Source organism: Salmo salar, chromosome 16, assembly GCF_965601325.2.
Source record: "Salmo salar chromosome 16, fSalSal1, whole genome shotgun sequence".
Classification (NCBI taxonomy): Eukaryota; Metazoa; Chordata; class Actinopteri; order Salmoniformes; family Salmonidae; genus Salmo; species Salmo salar.
The window spans coordinates 32,286,212-32,306,627 of record NC_138306.1 but is presented as its reverse complement, the minus strand read 5'-3'; the positions used below and the strand labels follow the sequence as shown (position 1 = coordinate 32,306,627).

General features: G+C 43.3%; 1 protein-coding gene across 2 annotated transcripts in view; it reads left to right on the top strand.

The window, feature by feature from the left end:
• The first annotated feature begins 58 nt into the window (after nucleotides 1-58).
• LOC106573747 (enhancer of mRNA-decapping protein 4) overlaps nucleotides 59-20,416 on the top strand; it is a 39,809-nt gene continuing 19,451 nt past the window's right edge. For both annotated transcript variants that reach the window (XM_014149082.3, XM_014149081.3), the window contains exons 1-5: nucleotides 59-268; nucleotides 1,080-1,224; nucleotides 1,626-1,737; nucleotides 3,616-3,715; nucleotides 20,208-20,394. In XM_014149082.3, the coding sequence (XP_014004557.1) occupies nucleotides 181-268; nucleotides 1,080-1,224; nucleotides 1,626-1,737; nucleotides 3,616-3,715; nucleotides 20,208-20,394 (632 nt within the window). In that variant the 5' untranslated portion in view covers nucleotides 59-180. The remainder of the gene's footprint in view (nucleotides 269-1,079; nucleotides 1,225-1,625; nucleotides 1,738-3,615; nucleotides 3,716-20,207; nucleotides 20,395-20,416) is intronic.

The window sequence follows — 20,416 nt, the reverse complement described above, 5'->3', positions numbered from 1 at the left end:
TTTTCGCCACAATTATTAACCTATACATGATGGGACTCTTATTTTGAAGGAATCCAAGAAAATCCGTGACCCAGAAGTGCTTAGTTATACTTTCCTGCTTCACAAAACTGACAGCATAGAACGAAAATATAAATAATTTCGCTCCCCTCTGACGAATCCGTTTCCCCCTATCCCTTACCTATGGCTTCAAATTCAAACATAGATATAGAGGGTGCAACCCAGCATCTTCGTGACATATTAAAGTTGGATAGACCCGGGAACAACGTCGGTAAGTTTACCGGGAATGAAAAGGTGGATAAGGGCTTTTAGGCCGTATTCCAAGCTAACGTTACCTAGCCTTTTAAAGTTCTACCTAGCTAACGTTAACTTGGATGGTTTTGCTAGTTAGCCGTGGTGCAACATGCGAAATAAATACTAACGTTAAAATGTTGTACGTTAGATATTTTAACTAGTTACTGCGAGCAACCTTTTGTCAGTTCGCTAACTAAACTAGCCTAGCTAGCAGTCCAGCTAACTAATATGTTCGCAAGTTGTAAATTAGCTAACGTAAGTTAACTATCTTAAGCCACATTTTCACACGTAATTAACGTAAACTAGCTAGCTACTAATGAACACGCTTAGCTAGTTAGCATTTTGCAGCGTCCACACCTAACGTTAGCTAGGTAATTAGCTACCTAGTTAACTAGCTATAAAACAAAGTGGCTTACACCGTTAAAGGATGTTGGCTAACTAAGTTTACTGACTTACACGTTGGCTGTTTGGTAGTTATCAAACTAGCTGGCTGGCTGGCATTTGGAAGTGAGTAAACGCTACCTACCACATAAGGTTCATTAATTAATGACGAGTAACTGACTAGGTAGGTAACTAAATAATTAGGCAGCAGGTACCAAATCATACCGCATGAGGTTGCCTAGTTTCTTTGGAAGCGATGAAACATAAGTCCTCGAAGTTTAGCATTAAGAATACGTTTTCTGGTGGCACGAGATCCCCCTCTGCAAAACGCATACTTTTTAATGATAGGGCTTTAAGATGTCTTCGTTTGGTGATATCTAGTTACTCACATGTGGTTGTTTTCGTAGACGCATCTCCATGTGAGAACCAAAGAAAAACATCTTTCAATGGCGAATTGAATGGACTTATGCCGGGAGCTGGCAACAGGTCAACCATGGATGAATCCACAGGCCCTAATTCAGAGAACATGAACACCCAAGAGTGCCAGATAATGTAAGTACGAATGTTACCAATACTTTATTCTGTTGTATTTTTCTCTGCCTGCACAGATTTCTCAGCTATAGAAATTCACATTTGGTATGTTGTGAAAACCATTTGGGTTGATTAAATGTTGAAACCAATGTCTCCCCCCACCACCACCACCATATTGAGCACAACCTTACCCTAAACCGGGTTGGTATCCTGTCCCTTACTCTAAACTGGGTTTGTATCCAACCCCCCTCTGGCTTTGTTAATGTTGTTTAGGCCCGTTTTTATTTTCTTTATACAATTGTAAAGCGATGTTAAGACCTTGCTAAGTGCTATACGTCCCATTGATAAATAATGTTCCATCTAGATCTTTTAAGGAGATCAAGTACCCAGTTTGGAAACATTGTATTTTGTTTCTTTACCAGCTGCCTCTCTGGGGATGATGGCTCCACTTGCATTCCCATCACATCCAACAATGTTGAAATTGTGGCCAGTCGAGACTCAAGCATTGACAGCAAGGCCCGTGGCAGCAACAAGGTAAGACTTTAAGGATTAAAGACCCAGTACAGTCAAAATTCCGTTTTTCATGTTGTATCATATTTGTGCAATAGCTGATGAGTGTCTACATGTTAATGTTTTTTAAGTGTATCTAAATTGTAAAGTGTTTTTGTCAATGTATTTTTCATTGTGTCAGATCCCAGTAAGGCTAGCTGTTGCCATTGGTGTCGGCTAATGGGGATAATAATCAATATCAAAATTACTAATCAGACAGTCCTAGCAATTTTAGCTTGAGAAATGTTTTGCTAAATCGGTTTTTGTGCAATAATTTCTGACAATTTTAAATGGAAAACTGTTACACTACATGACCAAAAGAATGTGGACACCTGCTCGTCCAACATATCATTCCAAAATCATGGGCATTAATATGGAGTTGGTCCCCCCCTTGTTACTGAGTTGGTCCCCCCCCTTGTTACTGTAACACTGTTCTGGGAAGGCTTTCCACTAGATGTTGGAACATAGCTGCTGGGACTTGTTTCTGTTCAGCCACGGGCATTAGTGAGATTGGGCGATTAGGCCTGGCTCGCAGTCGGCGTTCCAATTCATCCCAAAGGTGTTTGATGGGGTTGAGGTTAGGGCTCCGTCTAGGCCAGTCAAAATCTTCCATGCCTATCTCGACAAACCATTTCCTTATGGACTTTGCTTTGTGCACAAGGACATTGTCATGCTGAAATAGGGAATGGGCCTTCCCCAAAATACTGTTGCCACAAAGTTGGAAGCACAGAATCGTCGACAATGTCATTGTATGCTGTCGTCTTAAGATTTCCCTTCACTGGAACTAAGGGGTCTAGCCCGAACCATGAAAAACAGCCCCAGACCATTATTCCTCCTCCACCAAACTTTAGTTGTCACTATGCATTCGGGCAGGTAGCGTTCTCCTGGCATCTGCCAAACCCAGATTTGTCCATCGGACTGCCAGATGGTGAAGCGTGAGTCATCATTCCCATTAACGTATTTCCACTGCTCCAGAGTCCAATGGTGCCAAGTTTTACGCCACTCCAGCCGACTCTTGGCATTGCATATGGTGATCGTAGGCTTGTGTGCAGCTGCTCTGCCATGGAAACCCATTTCATGAAGCTCCAGACAAACAGTTCCTATGCTGACGTTGCTTCCAGAGTCAGTTTGGAAATCGGTAGTGAGGGTTGCAGCCGAAGAGAGACGATTTTTACGCATTTCAGCACACGGCAGTCACGTTCTGTGAGCTTGTGTGGCCTACCACTCCGCGGCTGAGCCGTTGTTGCTCCTAGACTTTTCCACTTGCCAATAACAGCACTTAGTTGACCAGAACAACTCTAGCAGGTGGCATCCTATGACGGTGCCACATTGAAAGTCACTGAGCTCTTCAGTACGAGCCATTCTACTGCCAATGTTTGTCAATGGAGGTTGCATGGCTGTGTGCTCATTTTATACACCTGTCAGCAACGGGTGTGGCTGAAATGGCTGAATCCACTCATTTGAAGGGGTGTCCACATACCTTTGGCTTAGTGTACTTAATTGTTGGAGAAATGATTTCTTATTCAGAACTACTACACTGGGCATTTAAACATTTTGTGTTCCCCGTTCTGTCCTTGAGAACATAGAAATGCCCCTGGCAGAAACACCAGGGTCACTACACAAATATTGACAGATGAAAACAATGGGAAGCTAGTTTTTTGTTAGGTCTAAGGGTGGCTGTATCTCAAGTCCAGATATCGCTAGGTAGCTAAGCAATTCACTACAGAGCAGTCTACTGTGTGGAGCTTACTACCATTGGTTGGATATGTCATATTAACCTAATACACATTTTTCTTGGCTAGTCGATGTTGCTCTCTGTAAGTATGGGTCCCTAATTTTAACTCTTTCTCCTGTTCCATGCAGGTAAAAATCCAGCCTGTCGCCAAGTACGACTGGGAGCACAAGCATTACTACGGCAACCTGATTGCAGTTTCTAACTCATACCTGGCGTATGCAATCCGAGGTGAGTGTGGAAACATATATTACCATTTTATTTTGACAAATTTATGAGTCCTTTCCAGGCCAATGTCTGACATTCTGGAAGTCTAGTTGACTATTTATTTGGCTTAACCAGGCAGTGCAGCGATGGATTGCTGCAGTGTCAGCAGCTAACTTTATCAGCAGGAAATTCACCCAAAATCAGTTTTGCCTCATTTAAGCACTTGTTCTGGTGAAACCGTAACAAGATTGATTACACAAATGGCTTACTCTGACCGTATGTTCCATTAAGATTTGTATGCCTTGGAAACCACAAACGTGTCCTTTTGATTGGAAAAAATATACACTTTTATATATAGACGTATATGTACACACCTTCAAATGAGTGGATTTGGCTATTTCAGCCACACCCATTGCTGGCAGGTATATAGAATCGAGCACACAACCATGCAATCTCCATAGACAAACAATGGCAATAGAATGGCCCGTACTGAAGAGCTCAGTTAGTTTCAACGTGGCACTGTCAGGGGATGCCACCTTTCCAACAAGTTAGTTAGTTAGTCAAATTTCTGCCCTGCTAGAGCTGCTCTGGTCAACTGCAAGTGCTTTTATTGTGAAGTGGAAACGTCTAGGAGCAGCAACGGCTCAGCCGCAAAGTTAAATCAAATTGTATTTGTACATGTGCCGAATGTGTAGAACTTACTTAAAAGCCCTTAACTAACTATGCCGTTTTAAGAAAAATAAGTGTTTAAGTATTTACTCAAACTGAAGTAAGAAACTAGAAAAATAACATATGATTAGATTAACAATAAAATAACAGTAACAAGGCTATATACAGGTGGTATATAGAGTCAATGTGCGGGGGCACAGGTTAGTCGAGGTAATTGAGGTGGTAGGCCGCACAAGCTCACAGAAGGGGACTGCCGAGTCCTGTAGCGCGTAAAGTTGTCTGTCCTCGGTTGCAGCACTCACGGAGTTCCAAACTTCCTTTGGAAGCAACATCAGCACAAGAACTGTTTGTCGGGAGCTTCATGAAAGGAGTTTCCATGGCCGAGCAGCAGCTCACAAGCCTAAGATCAGTACGCGCAATGTAAAGCGTTGGCTGGATGGGTGTAAAGCTTGCACTCTGGAGCAGTGGAAACGCTTTCTCTGGAATGATGAATCGCGCTTCACCATCTGGCTGTACGACGAACAAATCTGTGTTTGGCAGATGCCAGCAGTATGCTACCTGTCCAAATGCATATTGCCAACTGTAAAGTTTGGAGGAGGAATAATGGTCTGGAGCTGTTTTTCGTGGTTGTCTAGGCCCTTTAGTTCCAGTGAAGGGAAATCTTAACGCTACAGCATACAATGACATTCTAGACAATTCTGTGCTTCCAGCTTTGGCAACAGTTTGGGGAAGGCCCTTTCCTGTTTCAGCATAACAATGCCCCCGGGCACAAGGCGAAGTCCGTACAGAAATGGTTTGTCGACTTTTTAGCCTACACAGAGCCCTGACCTTAACCCCATCAAATCAAAATCAAATTTTATTGGTCACATACACATGGTCAGCAGATGTTAATGCAAGTGTAGCGAAATGCTTGTGCTTCTAGTTCCGACCATGCAGTAATATCTAACAATTTCACAACAACTACCTTATACGCACAAGTGTGAAGGAATGAATAAGAATATGTACATATAAATATATGGATGAGCGATGGCCGAACGGCATAGGCTAGATGGTATAGAGTACAGGTATATACATATGAGATGAGTAAACATTATATAAAGTGGCATTGTTTAAAGTGGCTAGTGATACATTTATTACATCCAATTTTTAATCATTAAAGTGGCTAGAGATGAGTCAGTATGTTGGCAGCAGCCACTCAATGTTAGTGATGGCTGTTTAACAGTCTAATGGCCTTGAGATAGAAGCTGTTTTTCAGTCTCTCGGTCCCAGCTTTGATGCACCTGTACTGACCTCGCCTTCTGGATGGTAGCGGGGTGAATAGGCAGTGGCTCAGGTGGTTGTTGTCCTTGATGATCTTTTTGGCCTTCCTGTGACATCGGGTGCTGTAGGGGTCCTGGAGGGCAGGTAGTTTGCCATCGGTGATGCATTGTGCAGACCTCACTACCCTCTGGAGAGCCTTGAGGTTGTGGGCGGAGCAGTTGCCGTACCATGCAGTGATACAGCCCGACAGGATGCTCTTGATTGTGCATCTGTCCAAGTTTGAGTGTTTTTGGTGACAAGCCACATTTCTTCAGCCTCCTGAGGTTGAAGAGGCGCTGTTGCGTCTTCTTCACCATGTTGTCTGTGTGGGTGGACCATTTCTGGTTGTCCGTGATGTGTACGCTGAGGAACTTAACTTTCCACCTTCTTCACTACTGTCCTGTCGATGTGGATAGGGGGGTGCTCCCTCTGCTGTTTCCTGAAGTCCACAATTATCTCCTTTGTTTTGTTGAGTGTGAGGTTATTTTCCTGACACCACACTCCAAGGGCCCTCACCACCTCCCTGTAGGCCATCTCGTCGTTGTTGGTAATCATGCCTACCACTGTAGTGTTGTCTGCACAGTTGATGATTGAGTTGGAGGTGTGCATGGCCATGCAGTCATGGTTGAACAGGGAGTACAGGAGAGGGCTGAGAACGCACCCTTGTGGGGCCCCAGTGTTGAGGATCAGTGGGGTGGAGATGTTGTTTCCTACCCTCACCACCTGGGGGCGGCCCGTCATGTCCAGGACCCAGTTGCACAGGGTGGGGTCGAGACCCAGGGTCTCAAGCTTAATGACGAGTTTGGAGGGTACTGTGGTGTTAAATGCTGAGCTGTAGTCGATGAACAGCATTCTTACATAGATATTCCTCTTGTCCAGACGGGTTAGGGCAGTGTGATTGCGTCGTCTGTGGACCTATTGGGGCGGTAAGCAAATTGGAGTGGGTCTAGGGTGTCCGGTAGGGTGGAGGTGATATGATCCTTGACTAGTCTCTCAAAGCACTTTATGATGATGGAAGTGAGTGCTACAGGGCGAAAGGTGTTTAGCTCAGTTACCATAGCTTTCTTGGGAACAGGAACAATGGTGGCGCTCTTGAAGCATGTGGGAACAGCAGACTGGGATAGGGATTGATTGAATATGTCTAAACACAGCAGCCATCTGGTCTGCGCATTCTCTGAGGATGCGTCTAGGGATGCCGTCTGGGCCGGCAGCCTTGCGAGGGTTAACATGTTGTAAATGTTTTACTCGCGTTGGCTGCAGGTTTTGGTAGTGGGCCGTGTCGGTGGCACTGTATTGTCCTCAAAGCGAGCAAAGAAGTTGTTAGGTTGTCTGGGAGCAAGACATCGTGGTCCGCGACGGGGCTGGTTTTCTTTTTGTAGTCCGTGATTGACTGTAGACCCTGCCACATACCTCTCGTGTCTGAGCCGTTGAATTGCGACTCTACTTTGTCTCTATACTGACGCTTTGCTTGTTTGATTGCCTTGCGGAGGGAATAGCTACACTGTTGGTATTCGGTAATGTTTCCGGTCGCCTTGCCCTGATTAAAAGCAGTGGTTCGCACTTTCAGTTTTGCGCGAATGCTGTCATCAATCCACAGTTTCTGTTTGGGGAAGGTTTTAATTGTCGCCGTGGGTACAACATCACCGATGCACTTGCTAATATGTTTTAGGTTCTATCTATAGGCTGGGAGCAACAAAATAGAGTCGTGGTCAGATTTGCTGAAAGGGGGGCGGGGGAGGGCTTTGTATGCGTCGCAGACGTTAGAGTAACAATGATCCAGAATTTTTCCATCACGGGTCGAGCATTCTATATGCTGATAAAATTTAGGGAGCCTTGTTTTCAGATTAGCTTTGTTAAAAATCCCCAGCTACAATAAATGCAGCCTCAGGATATGTGGTTTCCAGTTTGCATGGAGTCCAATGAAGTTCTTTCAGGGCCATCGTGGTGTCTGCTTGGGGGGGTGTACATGACTGTGATTATAATCGAAGAGAATTCTCTTGGTAGATAATGCGGTCGGCATTTGATTGTAAGGAATTCTAGGTCAGGTAAAGAAAAGGACTTGAGTTCCTGTATGTCGTTAGAATCACACCACGACTCGTTAATCATAAAGCATACACCCCTGCCCTTCTTACCAGAGATGTTTATTTCTGTCAGCACGCTGCGTGAAGAAACCAGGTGGCTACCGACTGATAACGTATCCCGAGTGAGCCATGTTTCCGTGAAACAAAGAATGTTACAATCTCTGTCTCTCTGGAAGGCAACCCTTGCTCGGATTTCGTCTACCTTGTTGTCAAGAGACTGGACATTGGCGAGTAGTATGCTCGGGAGCGGTGAGCGATGTGCCCGTCTACGGAGCCTGACCAGAAGACCGCTCCGTCTGCCCCTTCTGCGGTGCCGTTGTTTTGGGTTGCCTGCTGGGATCTGATCCATTGTCCTGGGTGATGGACCAAATAGAGGATCCGCTTCAGGAAAGTCGTATTCCTGGTCGTAATGTTGGTAAGTTGACGTTGCTCTTATATCCAATAGTTCTTCCCGGCTGTGTGTAATGAGACTTAAGATATCCTGGGGTAACAGTGTAAGAAATAATACATAAAAAACAAATCAAATTACTGCATAGTTTCCTAAGAATGCGAAGCAAGGCGGCCATCTCTGTCGGCGCCGATACCTTTTGTAGTATCTATCTGGGGTGTACTTTTGGGATGAATTGGAACGCCAGGCCTAATTGCCCGACGTCATTAATGCTAAATTTTTTAACATCTAGTGGAAAGCCTTCCTAGAAGACTGAAGGCTGTTAAAGTAGCAAAGGGGGGACCAACTCCATATTAATGCCCATGATTTTGGAATGAGATGTTCGGCAAGCAGGTGTCTACATACTTTTAGTAATGTAATGTAGCTTTCTGCTAGTCAAAAAAGCTGCAAAAAATAGAATGGTGTTGCCAAGGTTACAGGAACATGCATTTCTTTGTTTGATTAACAGTGGATTCGAAATTATTAGTTTATATTTATTTATTTTTGCTTTTGTCTACGTAACTTAGGGTATTTGATACATTATGAATATGGTATTCAGGTGAGGTTATCTATGAGATTATCGGTTTACTGTTGTGCGCATTCAGTTTGCCTACAAAATAGCTTTACACACATACCTCAATAGAATATTAAACTTTGTGTAACACAGAGCCGTAACAACATCAAAAACCAAAGCAACTGTCTGGTTAATTCAATAATAAATGTATATTATCGCTATCATAAATGTCCTATCGCTATCATGTCCACATAAAATTGTGATATACATTACTATTGCCCCTAATTGGGCCCCCCCCCACAAATGTTTTTTCTTAAAAAATGAAGACAGTCTAAAGCGCGAAATCGACTGCAACAACATGACGAAAGATCATGTTTTGGAAAATCTGGGCAGAGGCTCAGTGCAGGCAATGGCAAATATTTTCCAATGTTCCTCTCTGGTGGAGAGCACAACCTGTATGTGTCTTTGTGGCGCGCACATATGATGGCAGTTGAGTGAGCATAAATTGAAGTAGTGTGCTTTATTTTACCGTCAGACCATCCCTCGCCTCTCCCCCTCCCCAAAGGCTGACCAAAAAACAATGTTGCAAATTTAGCAACGTTGTCGCTATATTTATTGAGTTTTTCAGAACCCTCCTGCTAATTTTATTGATAAGAGTCTAGTGCCAAATTCAGCTACTTTCCAGGCTGCCTTTGAGGTTTGACACCTAGGGTTTCTTTGGTTTTTATAGCATTTAGTGACTTTTCCCACTCCGTTCTGCTGCAAACAAGTGAGAAAAGCTGTCTGTGCAACAGAAGTCAGAGCAACGGCGCACACACAAATTCATGTAACTCCTATGACCAGAGAAAGTGAATTATTCCTCAATATTGAAATACACATGTCCGCTAATGATAACACGCAAGCCTGTCTATAAACTTTGCTGCTCATACATTGAAGCTGACATTCTGGATGCAGTGTGAGGGTAGAAGTGCGTTTCATGGCTTATAAAAGTGACAGTAGTGAATAGGGTTGCACATTTTGGGGATTATTCAGAGGTGGAAACTTTCGGTGGGAGTTAACGGGAATGTATGCAAATTAATACTAATACCATTTAAATGTAGATGTGTTTTGCATTGGATATATTTATCATATGTAGACATAATTTGCAAATGATTAAATCCTTCCAATAGAAATAAAAAAACTTTTGTTACGAATTTAACTTTAATTAAATGAGTTGACTCTTCACATGGGCTGATTTCACTGAACAACAAAACAAAGGGACTATTGAATGATCCCCAATGATCCATTGCAACTCCCAAAATGTGTAAAATGATTTAGTCTCGAAACTAAAGCTTTGGTTGTCTTCCTCTCAGGCTTCGATGTCTTCTCCCTGGACCTCGTCAATGTCCACCTCTTGAACATCAGACTCTACGGCCTCACCTTCACTGTCACTTTCCAACCTTGTTGAGGATGGCTCGTTGTCAGGCTCAAAAAGCCTAGAATTTCCCCGCATGGCCACCAATTTTTCAACCCTTGTTGGTCAGCCTGTTGCATGTTTTGGTGTGTGTGTTCCCAAACAAGAACCAGTTGCACTCTGAGGTGGCTGATTTTGGTCAGATTTGGAGAATGATGGAGGCAACAGGGGAAAGAGCCTCAGATCCACAAAGTCCCTTCCACCAGGTGGCTGAGATATGTTGGCACGACTTCCATATTGCATCTCCATCCCAAAGCCCTTACTTGGAAATGTACTTCGCCAGACTGCCAATAACCTTGCCCTCATCCAGGTCAAGGTGGCGAGACACGGTAGTGATGACGCCATAGGCCTTGTTGATCTCTGCACCAGACAGGATGCTCTTGCCAGCATACTTGGGGTCTAACATATACGGTGCGGCGTGTATGGGCTTCAGGCAGAAGTCTTCACGCTTTTTGATGTATTTCAGAACTACAGTGTTCTCTGCTTGGAGCAATAATGAAATGGGCAGGGCAGTACGGATTTCTTCCCTTACATCTGCAAGTGGAGTCTGAAAATCAGACAGGATGGCATTGTCTCCCTCAATCCGTGCAATGGCTACTGCTATAGGTTTCCACCACTCTCTCCCAAAATACATCATCCAGGAGGATCCTCTTGATGGGGCTGTCCATATCAGCAGACTGTGATATGGCCATTTCTTGGAGAGACTCCTTCCCCTCCAGGAGACTGTCAAACATGATGACAACACCACCCCAACAGGTGTTGCTGGGCAGCTTCATTGTTGTGCTCTTATTCTTCTCACATTGCTTGGTGAGGTAGATTGCTGCTATAACTTGATGACCCTTCACATACCTAACCATTTCCTTGACTCTCTTGTAGAGTGTATCCATTGTTTTGAGTGACATGATGTCCTTGAGGAGCAGATTGAATGCATGAGCAGCACAGCCAATGGATGTCATGTGAGGGTAGGACTCCTCCACTTTAGACCAAGCAGCCTTCATGTTTGCAGCATTGTCTGTCACCAGTGCAAATACCTTCTGTGGTCCAAGGTCATTGATGACTGCCTTCAGTTCATCTGCAGTGGAGATGTAGTTAATTATTCCTTGCCCACTAACATTTGACTACCCATTAAGAGACGATTGCAATACAGTCAGTTTTCTCTATGATTTGCTTAACCTTCACTTGAACTCTACATCCAGCAAATGAGTAGATAAAGCATTCTGGTTGGAGGGGTGTATGCTGGGCAAAGAACATTAAAAAATCTCTTCCAATGCACATTTCCTGTGAGCATCAGAGGTGAACCAGTTGCATACACAGCTCGAGCAAGACATTCATCAGCATTTCTCTGACTACGTTCCTCCACTGAGTAAAAAAACCTTCTGATTCCAGGAGGACCATGAGCTGTTGCTATCGATAAGGTGTCTGATTCATAATTTTCACCTTGAGTAGAAAGAAGTAGAGGAACTTTTGTCAGAGGTTGCTTGTTGTGAGCGCTGAGGGATCTTTATGCGCTTGTCCAGATTCTGTATCTTTGTTGCATTCTTCACACATGATATTGCACAGTATTTACAAATGTACACAGCTCTTCCTTCTACATTAGCTGCAGTGAAATGTCTCCACACATCAGATGGTGCCCGTGGCATTTTCCTGTATAGACTAGAAAAAAATTGTAAAATCAACAAATACAATTCCATGTACAGAGAAATAGTTAAGCAGTTAGATTAAACTCCTTTGTAAGATAAATGTTTTAAAATGAAACATGTATGGAAGTAGGTGAATTAACACTCCTCAGTTAGCAGGCTCAAGCAAGCTAAAAACCCACATGGTAGCAAAAACTAACTAGCAGAAATTAACAAGTTAGAAATGATTGAAACACACTTTGCTGTAGGCTACTATTTACTAGTTAACTAAAAATCATGTATCTCATATAAATTATATTCACCCCACCCAGTATTGTAATCAGAACTTTAAAAAGCATGTAGTCCTTGGCTCACAGTGTAGTAGTGTGGGCTCAATAGCATCTCATTAGTGTGCAACATCTTGAGAATCAGCTGTACATGTGATGGAAGAATGCACTGTGCATGCAGAGGGTTGTAATGCCGTTGAATTGGGGATAGTTTAACCAAAATGTGCCACAAGACCTAGAATTGCCTTGTGTGTATCCCACAAAAACGGTTCACTGTCAAAAGCTTACTTTGACGAATTTAAGCAAAATTCCCAGGCTTAACTTCCTATGGGAAAATTCTGGAAATGTACCATAACATTTCTGACCCTTTGCAACCCTAGTAGTGAATAAAAACTTTAATATGAACTGAGTCTCTCTCTAGTCAGGGTTTTAGATTGTTTTGGAATCACAGTATCAACTTTCTTTGCATTATGCTGGAGGAAGCTGCAGACAGACACGGTGATCTGAGAAATCTAATTGGCTAGCAGTAGGCCTATAGGTGCACTTAGCCCTCTGGGCACAGAGTAGGCAGAGTTTGTAACTTGAAACACATGAAATTGATGAAATGGGTACACTGCGTACCTGGCAAGCAGGGCAGCTGAAACAATTGCACCTACTGACAACAGCACAGGGAAAAAGTAGGAATTCAAGTTTTTCTTTATTTATCAGGGGCGCAACTTTGGTTTTAGAAATGGGGGGGGACATAAAATGTATGTACCAGTCAAGTTTGAACACCTACTCATTCAAGTGTTTATTTTTCTACATTGTAGAATAATATTGAAGACATCAACTATGAGTAACAAAAAAAGTGTTATAAAACATTTTGATTTGTTTATTTGAGATTCTTCAAGTAGCTACCCTTTGCCTTGACAGTGTTGGATTAGACATTTTGAACATTGAGATATTAAAGACATGATAGATCAGACGCATAGTATATTAAAGAGACTGGGTCTCTGTAGAAAGACAGATAGCTGTGGAATGTGTAGGGTGAGAAGAGGAGAACAACGTGTTGATAGAGGGGAGACAGATGGACGTCTGTGGTAGATGGAGGGGTTGAGGTCAGGAGGTGAGGGTTGAGGTCAGTTCCCCTTAAGGGAGTAATCAGGGTTTAGTGTCTGGTTACCTTCTTCCTGTTGGGCATGAACTGTAAGGATTGGAGAGAGGGAGTGTCTTAAGTAGGATGTTTATAACTGTGATGGAGAGAAATGTTTTCTCTGAATTACAGCCGTACAGAACCTTTGGGAAGAATTAAACTTGGTTAAAGCTTCTCTAGTGTCCGTGGGTTATTTACTCTGAAAAATAAGAACCTAACAACAGCTTTGCGCACTCTTGGCATTCTCTCAAACGGCTTCATGAGGTAGTCACCTTGAATGCATTTCAATTAGCAGGTGTGCCTTGTTAAAAGTTAATTTGTGGAATTTCTTTCCTTCTTAATGTGTTTGAGCCAATCGGTTGTGTTGTGACAAGGTAGGAGTGGTATACAGAAGATATCCCTTTTTGGTAAAAGACCAAGTCTATATTATGGCAGCCCAAATGAGCAAAGAGAAATGACAGTCCATTACTTTAAGACATGAAGGTCAGTCAATATGGGAAATGTCAAAAATGTAGGAAGTTTCTTCAAGTGCAGTTGCAAAAGCCATCAAGCGCTATGATGAAACTGGCTCTTATGAGGACTGCCACTGGAAAGGAAGACCCAGAGTTACCTCTGCTGCAGTGGATAAGTTCAGCCTCAGAAATTGCAGCGCAAATAAATGCTTCAGAGTTCATGTAACAGACACATCTCATCAACTGTTGAGGAGACTGCGTGAATCAGGCTTTCATGGTCGAATTGATGCAAAGAAACCACTACTAAAGGACACCAATAAGAAGAGACTTGCTTGGGCCAAGAAAAACGAGCATTGGACATTTGAGCGGTGGAAATCTGTCCTTTGGTCTGATGAGTCCAAATGTGAGATTTTTGGTTCCAACTGCCGTGTCTTTGTGAGACGCAGAGTTTTGGTGAACGGCTGATCTCCGCATGTGTGGTTCCCACCATGAAGCATGGAGGAGATGGTGGGGTGTGCTTTGCTGGTGACACTGATTTTATTTAGAATTCAAGGCACACTTAACCAGCATGGCTACCACAGCATTCTGCAGCGATACGCCATACCATCTGGTTTGTGCTTGGTGGACCATCATTGGTTTTAACAGGACAATGACCCTACACACTTCCAGCCTGTGTGAGATCTATTTGACCAAGAAGGAGAGTGATGGAGTGCTGCATCAGATGACCTGGCCTCCACAATCACCCGACCTCAACCCAACTGAGATGGTTTGGGATGAGTTCGACCGTAAAGTGAAGGAAAAGCAGCCAACAAGTGCTCAGCATATGTGAGAACTCAAACACTTTTGGAAAAGCATACTTCCTGAAGCTGGTTGAGAGAATGCCAAGAGGGCAAAGCTATCAAGGCAAAGGGTGACTACTTTGAAGCATCTAAAATGTATATTTTGATTTGTATTAACACTTTTTTGTTTACTAAATGATTTCATAGTTAATTCTACAATGTTGAAAATAGTTAAACTAAAGAAAAACCCTTGAATGAGTAGGTGTGCTAACTTTTGACTGGTACTGTGGATGGATTGATGTGTGCACACATGCGGAGATCTGATTCACCACTAGGCTACCTGCCGCCCCAAATTTTTTTATATATCCGAGACATTTTGGGCGGTTAGTGTTGTAATTGTAAATAATCATTTGTTCTTAACTAACTAGCCTAGTTAAATAAATAAAGACACACACACACACACCGTCCAAACAGCCTATCCGACCGCTCGGAGGCATCTGCACTGTTGCCTCGTTTTCTATCACATTCCAATGATTATTTTGGGGGACAAAAATGCAATTTCAGAATTTGGGGGGGACATGTCCCAACCCCTCAGTGAAAGTTGTGCCCCTGGTTTTTATCGAAATGTTTGGTGATCGGCTAGGAATGCATTGGAGATCGACCGATCAATCACGATCAACCATTTGGAGTAGAGCGGGGCTTGCGTGCTCCTCCGATGAGTAAGTAGCCCCCAAGCAGCTGCGCTGCTCCACGAAAACATTTGTGATGACGGGGCCCACTTTTTGTTACAGTAAGCGCGATACCACGACAGCTATTGCCGCCGGAACCTTCTGTGCCCATAAGGGGGCCGGGCTTCATGCAGTCTAGTCTCATGGAAGCACAATGTGTTTGGGGAGGAGAAAATAGCCTAGGCTCAATATAAGGCTACTACGTGAGTCAATAGATGAATAATACACTTGATTTAGGCTACATTATTGCATGCTGAATGTTTCTGATCAGCGATAGATTAGCAAACGAATAAATGAGCTACCATTTCCACTTGTCCAGCCAGAGATCTTTTAACCAAATATACAGAGGGATTCAGTGTCGCAAAATCACATTGATTGATTATCAGACAAGTCAGTCTTTTGGTCGTGAGTAGGACAGGCTTCTACGCAAGTGAAAAGCAAAATCCACTTGTGAAATGTTCTGATCAGCTAATATATGAGCAAACTAGAATAAAGGTGAACATTAGCCCTCACTTCTATTTAGGTAACATTTCAGCAACCTAATTCTTACCAAATATTACCAAACAGATATTGAGTGAAAACAAAAATCAGACATTGATTTATCTAGACGAGTCCCCCATGCTTGACTCAAAGCAGTGCGATGGTGCTGTCCCAATCAAAACGGTGCTGAAATTATAATGTAGGTGACCAGACAACTATTGCTTTAAATTAGTATTACATTTGGATGTGACTTTAGGAGTTTCAGTATAAGTAAGAATTTGATACTTGCCTTCAATTGCATTAGCCTACTGTAATCCAATTATTCATAACTAAGATTAGTTTTCCCCTCTGAGCTTGTTCTAGGCCCAATGGCTGTTTCCCTGTCTCTTCACCTGCTGCTGCTTGCCTCCACTGAGTTGTTCTCAACACCAGTTTAAATCAATATAGCCTACTGTTTTTATGTAGTTTTTTTTAGGCTCATTTCATTTCTGTGATGTCGGAGCAGGCCTGGACTTGGGTGGGCCGGGATCTGATTTTCAGTTCTAATGAGTACTCTAAACTTCTGTCTGGTCTCGTGGGCGGGCAGTCCAGCATTGTCAATTATGCGTGTGCTTAGAATTTATGGCAACTTTGAAGTAAATATGGTACTCTAAAGGCTTCCATGCAACAATTTGTTTGGATAATGTGCTGTTTTATTATTTTTTCCAATTTGCTGCTGCCCGTGTGTATTTTGTGGAATTACATTATTGTGGAAATGTTGTAATTTCCAGCATCTTGTCATTTGTGGGGGGGCGGGGTGAAGTGGTCACAGGACAGTCCCGGGATCCCTGTTACCTGTGTTAATTGCTATTCCAGAGGCCTCAGTGCCTGTTTTGAAGGAGGAAATTGCCTGCTTCTGGAGACTGGAGGATATCGGATTAGTTTCTATGTTGGCGATCCAGGGCAGCTGGTATAGCTGGTTTTTCCTGGATCCGGAAAGGGATTGGACTTTGCATCCTACTCCAGACCTACGTGCCCTCAGCAAGCACCTCCGTCTACGACCTCCGAATGCTCACAAACCGCCAGCTAATACAGCAGATTGCTTGGTGGCGGCGGAGTCTAGGGGGCAAGCAGTGTTACACACATCAATACTACTCCCATAGTTAGTTTCTAGGCTGCGGAAGAAATCAGAAAAAGATGTCTGACTTTCTGCATCTTGAGCTCACTCGCGTATCACGCTTTTCTATCCCCACGGAGGGGTGTCCAGGTTCCAGCTCTGCTTAGTCAAATTTCATCTGGATCACACGGTGCATTTTCACTAGTGCCTATGCCTTACTGGCGATGATGCCATCTGTGATGGAAGTCGTTCCCGTAGGGCTATTGTTGATGCTACCCTTACAGCGCTAAATGCTAGCCACTCAACCTGGACGCTTCTCGCAGCCTAAGCCAGTGGCTTCAGTGGTGGGACCCTCTGCTATTGTCAGGTGGCTCCTATGGGCAGACTTGTATCCCACAAGTTGATCACGACTGCTGATCCTTTATCCAGGTGGAACATACCCGCCCTCCTCAGGAGTGGAGGCAACACCCCTGGGTGGTCTCCCAGGTATCAGACTTTTTCGGCAGGGCTGATAAATCTTTATGCATTGCGAGAATACACGCATTGTCTATTTTTCTCAATGAGGGACCCAAGTGCCCCGTTGGGAAGGGACGCTCTGGTGCACCAGTGGCCTCAAACCCTCCTTTATGTGTTTCCGCCAGTGGTTCTGATTCAGCCTATGGCTTATCATTGATTCTTCATTGAGTCTTGGGCCCTGTTGGACTAGGCAGCCTTGTTTCGTGGAGATCATTTGCCTTTTAGGCCACTCAAGTTGCCCAGGGACCGGTTGTCCCAGGTGCACAGGCAGGGTTGGCATGTGAGGCTGGAGATTTTGTGTATGTGACCAATAAAATTTGAGCTGGTTTTGGAGGCACTGTGCGGCCCTCTATGCATCTGGATTCGCTGGATCTGAAGATCCTCCCTGCTCATGGCTTTGGCCTCGGCGAAACGCGGAGGTCCCCAACACGTTATCTGGTGACCTGTTGGCCCCAGGCCACTTTAAGGTGACGTTGCGTCCAAATGCGGCCACCGCCCTGAAAGTCATGGTCATGTCCTCCTTATAAGCTATTTCTCTTTTTGCCTCGTCTTGGGCGTTGTTTTAAAGGGTTGACTATAGGAGAGATTTGTGCTGCGGCGAGTTAAGCGTCAACACTCTTTAGTAAGATTTTATTGCTTTGATGTCACTGCTACCAGTGTAGCCCACAGGGGGAAGTCACAAGCTGTCTGGGCTAGAGGTCGACCGATTATGATTTTTCAATGCTGTTACTGATTTTATTGGAGGACCAAAAAAAAGCCGATACGATTAATCGGCCCATTTTTATATATGTGTGTGTGTGTGTGTGTGGTATTGACAATTACAACAATACTGAATGAACACTTTTTTTTATTTTTATTTTTTAACTTAATATAATGCATAAATAAAAATCCATTTAGTCTCAAATAATAAATAATGAAACATTTCAATTTGGTTTAAATAATGCAAAAACCTTGTTAGAAGAAAGTAAAAGTGCAATATGTGCCATATGTAAAAAATAAATTTAAAAAAAGCTAACGTTTAAGTTCCTTGCTCAGAACATGAGAACATATGAAAGCTGGTGGTTCCTTTTAACATGAGTCTTCAATATTCCCAGTTACGAAGTTTTTAGGTTGTAATTATTTTAGGAATTATAGGACTATTTCTCTCTCAACCATTTGTATTCCATGTATCTTTGACTATTGGATGTTCTTATAGGCACTTTAGTATTACCAGCCTAATCTCGGGAGTTGATGGGCTTGAAGACATAAACAGCGCAAACGCAGGAAAGTGCTGTTTGAATGAATGCTTACGAGCCTGCTGCTGCCTACCACTGCTCAGTCAGACTGCTATATCATATCATAGACTTAATTAGAATATAATAAACACACAGAAATACGAGCCTTAGGTCATGAATATGGTTAAATCCAAAAACAATCATTTCGAAAAACCTTAGTCTGCTTGCACAGAACGCAAGAGAAGTGGCACAATTTCCCTAGTTAATATTGCCTGCTAACATTAATTTCTTAACTAAATATGCAGGTTTAAAAAATATATATATACTTGTGTATTGATTTTTATGGTTAGGTACATTGGTGCAACGACAGTGCTTTTTTTCGCGAATGCACTTGTTAAATCACCCATTTGGCGATGTTGGCTGTGATTCGATGATAAATTAACAGGCACCGCATTGATTATTTGCATCGCAGGACAAGCTAGTTAAACTAGTAATATCATCAACCATGTGTAGTTAACTAGTGGTTATGTTAAGATTGATATATATTTTTTTATAAGATAAGTTTAAAGCTAGCTAGCTAGCAACTAACCTTGGCTCCTTGCTGCACTCGCGTAACAGATGGTCATCCTGCCACGCAGTGTCCTCGGAGTGCAATGTAATCGATGTCCAAGAATACCGATTGTTATGAAAACTTGAAATCGGCCCTAATTTATCGGCCATGCCTATTAATCGGTCGACCTCTAGTCTGGGCAGTACCCAGACTGCCTCATCTGGCGGGGTCAGGTCTTGGTGGTCTACCATCAGCTGTTTTCATTTAGTATCAGTTGGGGTCGGCTTGGGGCGTGATCATATTCCCCCATAGTTTGTTGTACCAAAGTTGGTGTAATGTTCTGACTATAACTACTGTTCCCTGAAGGAGGGGAAACGAGGTACAACACCGTTATGTGAAGCGCAGATTTAATTCGCCTTGTTAGGTGTGATTGTAGATCTTTCAACCTAAGTCATGAGCGTGCCACTCACTGTAGCTTGTTGTATCGCGTTTCCTTCCTTCAGGGAACAGTTGTTATAGTCGTTACCTTCTCTCATTATTAATCCTCTGGCTACCTTACATTTTTAGGCTTTTCAAATAGCATTTTGAGATGGATTTCTGTTAGGTTCGTTGTTTCATCGTGAGAAAGCCATGCATAAAACAAAACCATATCCGTCAGTCATATTCATAGCCTGTTGAATGGAGAGGGATGAGAAGGTGATTATAGGCAACTTTTTTTTAAACAGGTAGACAAGATGGCGTCAGAGAGAGCAAGATTGACTTGTCATTTTGCTTTGCTTGGGTGGCGCCAGTCAAACCATCGTGTGTCACATCACGATGTCGTCAACATCGGCAATGGCTGTCAATCATCTTATATAGACGATGCTATCGTAATATTGCCCAACCCGAGTGTGACTGCCAAGACCCCTGTGATCTATTAATTTGCGGCCCTATGTCATTTAAAGCATTTAATCAACCTCATAGTGATGACAGAATTACAAACAATGTGCCAGTACTTGATATTTAGGTGCAGGAGCGCCACAATACTTTAAAGCTAGTATTCTATAAGAGGTGCTAGAGCTCAAGCAGTAACAAATTTGAGGTGCCAGTACTCCGCTCCGGTAAGCTCCTGCCCAAGTCCAGCACTGGGTATTTAACTCTGCTTAAGCTTTCCATGTAAAACCAAAAGATTCAGAATGTGACAGAAGTTGGCTCGCAAACTCATGTTTTGTACTTGTGTACAGGAGCAAACAACCAGGCCATGATCCGTGTGTTGAGCCTGGGCTCCGCGGAGCGCACCCTGCTGAAGGGCTTCACTGGTGCAGTCACAGACCTGGCCTTCGCCCATCTGGATTCCACCCTGCTGGGATGTGTTGACGAAGCTGGCAACCTGGTCATCTGGCAGCTCACCTGCCACAGCAGCAAGATCCAGTATCCTCTTCATTCTGCCCAA